Source organism: Palaemon carinicauda, chromosome 15, assembly GCF_036898095.1.
Source record: "Palaemon carinicauda isolate YSFRI2023 chromosome 15, ASM3689809v2, whole genome shotgun sequence".
Lineage (NCBI taxonomy): Eukaryota > Metazoa > Arthropoda > Malacostraca > Decapoda > Palaemonidae > Palaemon > Palaemon carinicauda.
The window spans coordinates 16561054-16573187 of NC_090739.1; the positions used below are offsets into that span (position 1 = coordinate 16561054).

Consider the following 12134-nt stretch of genomic DNA (forward strand, 5'->3'; position numbering starts at 1 on the left):
GTATTAATATGCAATCTCATTATTATTATTATTATTATTATTATTATTATTATTATTATTATTATTATTATTATTATTATTATTATTATTATTATTATCATTATTAAAAGATCAACAACATATAAATTTATGTTTAAAAGTATGTTTAAGATGATGAAACTATATGTCCAGTTAAGATGATAAAATCTTGATTCACGCGCTTATCAATATGGACAGAGAGAGAGAGAGAGAGAGAGAGAGAGAGAGAGAGAGAGAGAGAGAGAGAGAGAGATTTGATCAACGGCATAAAATGTTAAGAGAATCATTATTAACATGATTGAGCAATGAAAAAATATGAAGACGTGTACCGTATGACATTACATGATGAAACCGTACGAGAATGAACCATATCCGTCAAGTTATGGTCAATATTTTACAGAATTGCTTGAAATAAAATTAGCTTACCTTACGAGAGCGTATAATCAGAAAAATAATTATCAAGAATATAATGAGTTACCACTGATAATATGAACACGTCATGTAGCCTATAAGTAAGTAGCCTACACCTGGTATCACGGACTCCATATTTGTAGCTGCTACCAAAGTCTTGGCTCCAACCGTATACATTGAATGACAATCTGACAGATCATGTTTCAGCAATATTATCCACAAGAATGATTGGAAGCTGAATCAATTATGATGAAAATGGATTTCAACTTCCAAAAAATCGAGGTAGCCCAAATCAAAATAAATAAGTGAAGGCATTAAAGGTAAAAGAGATGCTGATAAAAACAGACGAAAAATTTTGTCATGGCCTAATGAAACAAATCAATTCTTAAAAGTATTGAGAGAACATCAGTATAGGCTTCCTGGTCTTAATGTAAGTAATATGGCTAGTTCCATTTACTCCACCTTTCAAGTTGAAGACTTTTGTGCTTCGATAATGTGAATTTGACAAATAGCGCGGATTAAGCTGTGTGATACTCAAGAATGAATATGACAAACAAATCTTGTAAGACACAGAAATTTAACGCGTGCGACGGGACAAAAAACAATTGAAATACAGTCACGTAGGATTTGGGAATAATTTATGTAGTAAGATAATTTTAATTGTTTGACTTTCTATCGAAAATTCGACATGATATGATTCAACTCATGGACATTGTAAATCTACAAGACTTTACACCGTAGTCTTAAACATAATAAAAGACGATATATAATCTAATCTCACCCTTTTTAAGAAAATGTATAATACGATATCACGTCATTTCACATAAAGACGAAATGCGTGGGGTTTACCAAATTACTTTCCTCACTACTTGCACAGTTAACTATTTCTTTTATTCGGTACTTTATATATAAAATATGAAAATGTGTCATTTCATTGGAGCATATTCGTTATCAAAGTCTTTGTTATCCAAGAGTTTTTATTGTGTAGAGGGAGAGAACAAGCATGCTTTCCTCCAACATTCTCGGGATAAAAAGTAAGAAGTGGCTTTTCATGGTCATCACAATATGCCATCCTTCAAAATTAGATTCTTAGCCAGAACGGTGACCCGTTCTTTGATTTTTATATCCCTCATTATAAGAATAGTCGGTACAAGTTGATAATATAATTAAAACGATAGCTCAAAATTTTTTTTAAGTTAGAGGAATTTCAATGTATGATCCGTTAGTGATTATTGTGGACAATTCGCATTAAATAAAAGTTGAGAGTCATTACTACTAGAAGCTGTCTCCTGTCTCCTCAGTTGACAACATGGGCGATACCGAGGTATGGATGGTGTGTTATACTCATGTCATTTAATGTTATAATGAGTTGTCAGGACTGTAATCTTCATTACTCCCCGAAATCTTGATTTTTTCTTCAGGTAATTGAGAAGTTGAAAGGCCTTCCACAGCTGTTAGGCTCTACGCATCGAGCAAGCAGAACTGCCGGTATCAACACAGTTCTTGAGGTTGTCAACAGAGATGGTTAGTAAAACGTTGATTAGCTTTCTTATTCAATTATATTCTCGACCAGTCAAGGGGAAATAAAATTGTGTCTAACACCACACAAATGAATTAATTATTGCCACTAAAACTAGGACTATTTACCAATATTTTGGAAGAAAAGCATTTGGCGATCTACTAGGCAGGTTTAAACTTAACCGAACACGGGAAAAGTCGAATAATATACATAAATCTATATATTTTTATTTTAAATATATATTTTAAAGTTAATTGGCGTAATTGGTATATATCCAGTACAGCTATAAATGAATGCAAATTCCTTTTAAAGAAAGTGATATTTATATTCTTAAATGTGTTACTTCGTGTTATTTTATACCTTTTATCTTGTAAAGGCCAACTAGTTTGGTACTCTTAATTTTTACGTGAAGAAGTTCAATTTTCAACAGTTCCATTTTAATGCAAGAAATTATATTGATTTTTATAACAAATATTAACACAAAGATTTGGGTATATGTGAGTATTTTGCCATGTCATAATATTTCAGTCACTTATATATTATTATTACTAACCAAACTACAACCCTAGTTGGAAAAGCTAGATGCTATAGGCCCAAGGGCTCCTACAGGGAAAAATAGTCCAGTGAGGAAAAGAAGGAAATAAATAAGCGATGAGAAAAAATTAACAATAAATTATTCTAAAAACAGTAACTTCAATACAGATATGTTAAATATAAACTATAAAAAGACTTAAATCAGCCTGTTCAACATTATAACATTTCCTGCAAGTTTGAACTTTTGAAGTTCTACTGATTCAACTACCTGATTAGGAAGATCATCCCACAAATTGGTGACAGCTGGAATAAAACTTCCAGAATACTGTGTAGTATCGAGCTTCATGATGGAGAAGGCCTGGCTAATAGAATTAAATGACTGCCTGGTATTACGAACAGGCTGGAACTGTCCGGTGTGACGGTCTGAACGATCCCCCGGTCTCAGAATTCTCCTTGATAATCTGCGCATGCGGGAACATTACCGTTTGCAAGTGCATACAAGGTTGATGTTTTATTTTATGTAATGTTAGCGTGCGCAGCTCAACATTACCGCTTGCCAGTACATACGAGCTTGATGTTTTATTTTCATGCGAGCGAAGCGAGCTAATGGCGGAAAAGAACCATTATACAATGTCAAGGAGAATTCTGAGACTGGGGGATCGTTCAGACCGTCACACCGGGAAGGTCTGAATGTAAAGGATGGTCAGAATTATGAAAAATCTTATGCAACATGCATAATGAACTAATTGAACGACGGTGCCAAAGATTAATATCTAGATCAGGAATAAGAAATTTAATAGACCGTAAGTTTCTGTCCAACAAATTAAGATGAGAATCAATAGCGGAAGAACAATACTCGAAACATGGTAGAATGAAAGAATTAAAACAATTTTTCAGAATAGATTGATCACCAAAAATCTTCTAAGACTCTCAATAAGCCTATTTTTTTGTGCAATTGAAGAAGACAGACCTGATGTGTTTCTCAAAAGTAAATTTGATAATAATACCTACCTGAAATGATGCATGATATAAAAAGATGCAGTAACAGCTTATAGTGGAGTATCTTTAAAAACGTAAGTACAGTATATCGTTTGCGTTCATTTTTTAGATGGTACAGATATAAGTGTCCGCAGTTTTTGATGCAGTCCAAAAATTCAAGGAATCCAGGGCACCAGCCACCATTGAGATACTACCGCTAGAGAGTTACGGGGTCCTTTGACTGGCCAGAGAGTACTACGTTGGATCCTTCTCTCTGGTTACGGTTAATTTTCACATTGCCTACACATACACCGAATTGTCTGGCATATTCTTAACAGATTCTCCTCTGTTCTCATGCACCTGACAACACTGATCATCAAACAATTCTTCTTCACCCAAGTGGTTAACTACTCTACTCTAATTGTTCCTCTTGGTAAGGGTGGAAGAGACTCTTTAGCTATGGTAAGCAGCTCTTCTAGGAGAAGGACACTGCAAAATCAAACTATTGTTTTCTAGTCTTGGATAGTGCCATAGCCTCTGTACCATGGTCTTCCACTGACTTGGGTTAGAGTTCTTTTACTTGAGGGTACACTCTGGCACACTATGCTATCTGGTTTCTCTCTCTTTTTTTTAAAGTTTTTATAGTTTATGTAGGAAATATTTATTTATATGATGTAACTGTTCTTAGAATTTTATTTTTAAACGTAAGACTTACCCGGTAGTTATATATATAGCTTACGTCCCTGACGTCACGGCAGAAAATTCAAAAGTTGCGCCAATCGCCGATTGGATAGCCAGGTGTACCACCCCTGCGCTCTAGCGAGGTACCTAGGAACCATTCCAGGAACTCTCATATATTCCCTGCCGTCGCTAGCGGCAACGTGAATATTCTGCTCGTCAATTTATTGATTTACTTTGGTGAAGTACAAAACTTTGGTTGTTGACTCCCACTTGTTTGATTTTGCTATTGGATATTCTTTGATACGATTGGATTTAGAAATTTTTGACCCTTGCTTGTTGATTTCTCTCTAAAATTTTTCAAAATGGCCACCCCCCCTATAACTTTTAGGATGTGTGTGAGTGGGTGTAAGACCCGATTGGCTGAAGCTTCTCTTGATCCCCATTCTCTCTGCGTTAATTGCAGAGGTAAAGATTGTGATTTGGGTGATCGATGTGATGAGTGTGTTCTTTTGTCAGAGCATGAATGGATTGAGTTTGATCGCTATAAGCGTAAACTTAAGGGATAGATTAAGACGAAGTTCTTCTCGTTCTTCAAAAGACTTTTCCTCTTCCCATGTCACTGACCCTATTCCTTCCCCTGTAGTGGTAGATCCTGATCCTGCTACTGTAACTGCTAATGAGCCTACGCTCAAGGACATGTTAGTAGCAATTCAAGCGCTGGGTGCTAAAGTGGAATCACTTGTGGTGGACAGAACGCAGCTTATGTCCGACGTTAAACAGTTAAAGGGTGAAAGTGCAAAAAGTGCAGTGAAGTTAAGTGTTGTGGAGGGTGCGCCTGCTCGCGTCTGTCGTTCTCCTAGTCTTAGACCTCTTCCAAGCTCCCCAATCCCTGGGAGAAGGAATGTCGAACGGCGAAAGGAGACGAGAGGCTTTAAAACACGATCAGACGTTCCCTCGAACGTACCTTTTTAAATATTAAACTTAGCCGGTGAATATATAATAGCTGACGTCTCGGACGGCTCGACAGATTCCAAAAACTCGCGAGCGATCGTCGTGAAGGATGCGGGTGTGACCACCAGCGCCGACTATCGGCCAGATACCGCATATACTTGTCAATTTCTCCAGTTCTTCTCTGTCGGTCTTGTCGACAAGTTGGTTCCGCTCGCTTATGACCTTGAGTTTTCGACCGATTTGGTGAAGTTCTTTATTTTGGTTGTTTATTGGCTTTCGCTGTGTCGGGTGTTTTCTTCAATTAAACTCTTGAAACCCTTTTTTTGGCTGGTGTTCATTGTTGATGAATTTGGTTTTGACTTGGATTTTCTCTGATTGTTCAAAATGGCTGACCCTTCTCCTGTATATCGCAAGTGTGCGAGGGATTGCAATAAACGTCTTCCCAAGGCCTCTATCGACCCTCATACTGTTTGTTCTAATTGCCGGGGTAAATCCTGCCAATTAGGAGATCGGTGTGAGGAGTGCGTGGTCTTGTCGGAATTCGACTGGCTTGCGTATGACAAATATACTCGTAAGCTTGAGAGAGATAGGGTGAGGAGAAGCTCCTCTAGATCTTTGGAATTTTCCTCCTCCCATGCCCCTGAACCTAATCCTTCCCCTGTAGTAGTTGTTCCTGAACCCCCTACTAGCACTCATGAACCGTCCATGCGGGATATGTTTTTAGCGATTCAAGCTTTAGGCGAAAAAGTTGAGTCCTTAGCATCGGACAGAAAACAACTCATGTCAGATGTTTAGTTGTTGAAGTGTCAGAGTGGTAAAACAGAAAATCTTAGTGATAAAGTGATAAGTGCGCAAAGTGTGTTTAGTGTTGCGACCGAGGGTTCGTCTGTTCGTGCTTGTCGCTCCCCTAGTCCGAGACCTCTTTCAGGCTCCCCTGCACCAGGGAGAAGTAATGTCGTAATACTTAAGGGGGCGAGAGGCGTAAACCAACGTACAGACGTTCCCTCTTTGGTATCGGACGTTTCTCGTCAAGATCGTCCTTACCATAAGACGGGTGAGACTATGTTCTCCTCGTCCTCCGAAGACTTATCGCACAAGAAACCTTGGCGCAAGGTTTCTAGACCCTTGAAGCGAAAGTCAGTCCCTTCAGGACGGGTCCAGCGTCCTGGCTGTAGCCATTGGGGCAGCTCTGACCTTTTGCAGTCGTCGGATGACTGTTCGCCTGTTAAGCGCAAGCGTAACACGGGGTCCGAGGGTCGCGGTAGAGGCAATGTTTTGCCAACGCAGACGTTACCGACGTCACGGCCCGTTCCGACTCCCGTTGATCCGAAGTGGGTTGTCCTGCGGGACATGCAGTCTAAGCTTGCCTCCCTTATGGAAGAGTATGACTTTGAGCAGGTTCGCGATGATCCTTTGCTTACGAGTCGCCAGTGCGCTGAACGTGACTCTAGCCTTCAGCCGCCCAAACGAGTGTTCACTCGTCCGTTTGACGTTAGTGCTGACGTTTCTAGTGCTTTGAAACGCGATGCTAGTCGTGTGCCTAGTCTTTCACGTCAGTCACGTGACATGGATCCTCCTTTGCTGCAGTCTCGGACTGACGTTCAGCTGCTGCCGCCGCAGCCCCGCACTGACGTTCGCCGACCGGCTCCGTTGCCTCGACGTCAGTCACCGCAGTCGGAGGTTGTTTTGCCTGCTCAGACTCTGCAGTCAATGCAGGTCCGACATGACGTCGAGGGTCAATCAACTTCAGCTGTTGTTGTTGGTCAGTCACAGGACTTTCAGTCCTTTCAGCAGCGTCGTGACGTCGCTTCCTCTTCTGCTGCTGCTGCTCCGTTGCTTGTTGACATTGCCTGTCAAGCGTTGCCTCCTCGGCATGTCTCTCCGTATCATGAGACTCGGCAGTTGTCGGACGAGGTTCCGTCGGATGAGGAAGTCGCTGATCCCCTTCCAACTGATATTCCTTTGGGGACTTTGTCAGACGGAGAGGAGCCTAGAGCTGCTCAGCCCTCTCTTGATTTTAAAAAGATCATGCTGATTTTTAAGGAACTGTTTCCTGACCATTTTGTAACTGCTGCTCCTCGTTCGCCTCCGTCAGAGTTTACGCTAGGCCTAGCTACTTCGACGCCGTCGTTTACTAAGCTAGTGCTCTCTCGCTCTTCTAAGAGAGCTTTGCGTTTACTAGGCGATTGGTTGATCACCAGGAGGAGTTTGGGGAAGACAGCCTTTGCTTTCCCCCCTTTTAAACTGGCTTCTAGAGCGAGCGTCTGGTATGACACGGGAGAAGTTCTCGGCTTGGGAGTTCCTGCCTCTGCCCAGGGAGACTTCTCAAGCCTCGTAGACTCTCCCCGTCGCCTGGCCATGAGACGCTCTAAAGTTTGCTGGTCCTCTTCGGACCTTGATCATCTCCTCAAAGGGGTTTACAGGGCCTTCGAAGTTTTTAACTTCTTGGATTGGTCGCTGGGAGCCTTGAGCAGGAAGATCTCTTCGGCCGACCGTGATGTATCCGTGCTAATTATGTCCTGCATGGACAAAGCTATCCGTGATGGCTCTAATGAGCTCGCTGCTACCTTTACGGCAGGAGTCCTTAAGAAGAGGGAGACTCTTTGCTCGTTCCTTTCGGCAGGAGTAACTCCCTGCCAAAGGTCAGAGCTTCTCTTTGCCCCGTTGTCATTTGCCTTGTTTCCTCAGCAGTTGATTAAGGATATTGGAGCTTCTCTGGTGCAGAAGGATACCCACGACCTGATGGCTACGTCGGCGCGTAAGGCTGCTCCTTCATCATCTTATGTCGTAAGACCCAAGCTCGATACTCCAGCAACGAGGTTTATCCCGCCCTTTCGTGGCAGAGCCCCCAGTAAGGGAGGCGCTCGTGCCGATAGTAAGAGAGGCAAGAGGAGAGGATCCAAGTCCTCCCGTGGCAGAGTCTGACTGCCCACGTCCTCAGACAGCGGTAGGGGCCAGACTGAACAACTTCTGGCAGGCCTGGGAGAAGAGGGGTGCAGACCGAGAGTCTGTGTTGTTGCTAAAGGAGGGGTACAAAATACCTTTTGTACGGAGACCTCCTCTGGTAAAAGTTCCTATAGACCTCTCTCCCAGGTATCTAGAGGAGTCAAGGAGACAGGCACTACAGCTGCAGGTGTCTCAGTTGCTAGAGAAGGGAGCGGTGGTGAAAGTCTCGGACCTTCAATCACCGGGATTTTACAACCGTCTCTTCCTAGTCCCAAAGCATACAGGAGGTTGGAGGCCGGTGCTGGATGTCAGTGCGCTCAACGTTTTTGTTGTCAAAACATAATTTACGATGAAGACCACGAAGTCCGTCTTAGCAGCGGTTAGAGAGGGAGACTGGATGGTCTCTCTCGACCTGCAGGATGCGTACTTCCACATTCCTTTACACCCGGATTCTCAACCGTATCTGAGGTTTGTATACAGGAATGTGGTGTACCAATTCCAAGCACTGTGCTTCGGCCTCAGCCCTGCTCCTCTTGTTTTTACGAGGCTCATGAGAAATGTGGCAAAATTTCTACATTTATTGGGGATTCGAGCCTCCCTGTACCTGGACGACTGGCTGCTCAGAGCGTCGTCCCGTCATCGCTGTCTGCAGGACCTTCAATGGACGTTGGATCTTGCAAAGGAGTTGGGACTGTTGGTGAACTTAGAGAAGTCTCAGCTGACTCCCTCCCAAACGATTCTCTATTTGGGGATGGAGATTCACAGTCTAGCTTTTCGGGCTTTTCCGTCTGCCACCAGGATAGATCAAGCCTTGCTCAAAGTCCGCCTCATGCTGAGAAAAGACCGTTGCTCTGTGAGAAGTTGGATGAGCCTCCTAGGGATGCTGTCATCCCTGGAACAATTTATCTCTCTAGGGAGACTTCACCTTCGCCCTCTCCAGTTCCATCTAGACTCCCATTGGAACAAGAACAAGACTTTGGAGGCTGTCTCAATCCCGATCTCCGAACCAGTAAAGACGTGCCTGAACTGGTGGGACAGCAATATAGGTCTTCGAGAGGGTCTGTCCCTGGCGGTCAAGAACCCAAACCACGTGTTATTTTCAGACGCGTCGGATTTGGGTTGGGGAGCGACTCTGGACGGTCTGGAATGTTCGGGTCTTTGGACGTCGGATCAGAGGAGCCTTCACATCAACTGCAAGGAGCTGTTGGCTGTTCACTTGGCCTTGACGAGTTTCGAGAGTCTTCTCCGAAACAAAGTGGTAGAAGTGAATGCGGACAACACCACAGCCTTGGCGTACATCTCCAAGCAAGGAGGCACTCACTCTCACACACTGTTCGTCATCGCAAGGGACCTCCTCATCTGGTCAAAAGATCGAGGCATCTCACTGTTGACGAGGTTCGTCCAGGGAAAATTGAACGTCTTGGCGGACTGTCTCAGTCGGAGAGGTCAGGTGATCCCTACAGAATGGACCCTCCACAAGGACGTGTGCAAGAGTCTTTGGATGACTTGAGGTCAGCCCACCATAGACCTCTTTGCGACCTCATTGACCAAAAGGCTCCCGACCTATTGCTCTCCAGTCCCAGATCCAGAGGCGGCCCACATAGATGCCTTTCTGTTGGACTGGTCTCACATGGACGCTTACGCATTTCCGCCGTTCAAGATCATCAACAAGGTTTTGCAGAAGTTCGCCTCTCACGAAGGGACAAGGTTGACGTTGGTTGCTCCCCTCTGGCCCGCGAGAGTGTGGTTCACAGAGGTACTTCAATGGCTGGTAGACGTTCCAAGGAGTCTACCTTTACGGATGGATCTCTTACGGCAGCCCCACGTAAGGAGTCTTCATCAAAGCCTCCCCGCGCTTCGTCTGACTGCCTTCAGACTATCGAAAGACTCTCAAGAGCTCGAGGATTTTCGAAGGAGGCAGCCAGAGCGATCGCGAGGGCTAGGAGATCATCTACTATCAAGGTCTACCAGTCGAAGTGGGAGGTCTTTAGAGAGTGGTGCAAGTCATCCTCTATTTCCTCTTCCAGTACCTCTGTAGCCCAAATTGCAGACTTTCTCCTGCATCTGAGAAATGTTCGCTCCCTCTCTGCTCCCACTATTAAGGGCTACAGGAGTATGTTGGCGTCTGTGTTCAGACATAGAGGCTTGGATCTGTCAAATAATAAAGATCTCCAAGATCTCCTTAAGTCCTTCGAGACCTCTAAGGAGCGTCGTATGTCAACTCCTGCTTGGAACTTAGACGTGGTCCTAAGGTTCCTAATGTCCGACAGGTTTGAGCCATTGCATTCAGCCTCCCTGAAGGATCTCACCCTCATGACGCTTTTTTTGGTGTGCTTGGCTTCGGCTAAAAGGGTCAGTGAGATCCATGCCTTTAGTAAGAACATCGGCTTCTCTACAAATAAAGCCACATGTTCGCTTCAACTTGGTTTTTTGGCCAAGAATGAACTGCCTTCTCGTCCTTGGCCTAAATCTTTTGAAATACCTTGTCTGTCAGAAATCGTAGGCAACGAGGTTGAAAGAGTACTGTGCCCAGTTAGAGCTCTTAAGTTTTATTTGGCTCGTACTAAACCATTACGAGGTGGTTCTGAGGCCTTATGGTGCTCCGTTAAGAAGCCCTCATTGCCCATGTCTAAAAATGCTTTATCGTACTTTATTAGATTTTTAATCCGGGAGGCACATTCTCATTTAAATGAGAAAGATCGTTGTTTGCTTAAGGTCAAGACGCACGAAGTGAGAGCGATAGCAACTTCGGTGGCTTTTAAGCAAAACAGGTCTCTGCGAAGTATTATGGACGCGACCTTTTGGAGGAGCAAGTCGGTGTTCGCTTCATTTTACTTAAAAGACGTCCAGACTCTTTATGAGGACTGCTACACCCTGGGTCCATTCGTTGCAGCGCACAGGACATTAATCCACTACGCACCAGCATCGATAATGCAGTGACTATTTAATGTGCTGCCAGCTCATCTAAGAAACATACCAGGAGTGAGCGTAGATGTGTTTAAGAATAAGCTCGATAAATACCTAAGATGCATCCCAGACCATCCAAGACTGGAAGATGCAAAATGCACCGGAAGATGCATTAGCAACTCTCTGGTGGATATACGAGGTGCCTCACACTGAGGGACCTGGGGGAACCCAAACACAGAATAAGGCAATAAGGTAAGCCCTTTCGAGGAAGGTCTTCCAGCAGGGGTAGCTCCAGACCCGATGCAAGAAGAAATAAGAGGAGAGGCTTCAGATCAGGGCGAAGCAGAGTCTGACTGCTTTCGCCTTCAGGCAGTAGGAGCCAGACTACTCAAATTCTGGCAAGCGTGGGAGAAGAGAGGAGCAGACCGTGGTCAATACAGATCTTGGAGGGTTACAAAATCCCCTTTATAGGGAATCCTCCTTTGGTCCTAGCTCCAGTGGATCTCTCCCAGATACAGAGGAGGCAAAGAGACAAGCATTAATTATTCAAGAGTCTCTCATGTTGGAAAAGGGGGCCACAGAAAGAGTACAGGATGTTCTCCAGGCTTTTACAACCAACTGTTCCTGGTACCCAAGAACTCGGGGGGGATGGCGTCCAGTCCTGGACGTAAGTGCATTGAAAAAGTTCGTCCAGAAGACGAAGTTCTCAATGGAGACTTCGAAATCAGTTCTTGCTGCAGTAAGGAAAGGCGACTGGTTGGTCTCATTAGACCTCCAGGACGCCTATTTACACATCCCAATTATCCGTGCTTCAGGCCTTATTTAAGATTCGTATTCAAGGTCCCGCAGAAGACACTCCCATTCTCGCTCCCGCTCCAGGTCCCGCCACGTGGTTAGACGGTCCCGATCCCCCAGAAGAAAATATAGGAGAAGTGGCTCCCCGGGGGAAGGGTGGTCATCCCACGCAGCAAGCTCATCGAGTTTTTGGCACTGCCGGGCTCCTCAAGTTGGCACCCTAGGACTCGTTCGACGGAGGGAGTCGTCGCTTCAGGTCCCAGCGGACAGGCATAAGCCCGCGAGGGTTCCGGCATCATCCGCCCAGCGGAGAGAGTCGCCCCCTCGGTCTGGCAGCCTCGTCCCGACCCCCAAGTTATCTTCGAATCGGCAGGATCGTGAGAAGTGACCCCTC

The 12134-nt window shown here is 44.5% G+C and overlaps 1 protein-coding gene across 1 annotated transcript in view; it reads left to right on the forward strand.

The window, feature by feature from the left end:
- Positions 1 to 1618: 1618 nt before the first annotated feature.
- l(3)80Fj (lethal (3) 80Fj) overlaps positions 1619 to 12134 on the forward strand; it is an 89901-nt gene continuing 79385 nt past the window's right edge. The window contains exons 1-2 of the mRNA XM_068388158.1: positions 1619 to 1753; positions 1851 to 1953. Of these exons, the coding sequence (XP_068244259.1) occupies positions 1739 to 1753; positions 1851 to 1953 (118 nt within the window). The 5' untranslated portion in view covers positions 1619 to 1738. The remainder of the gene's footprint in view (positions 1754 to 1850; positions 1954 to 12134) is intronic.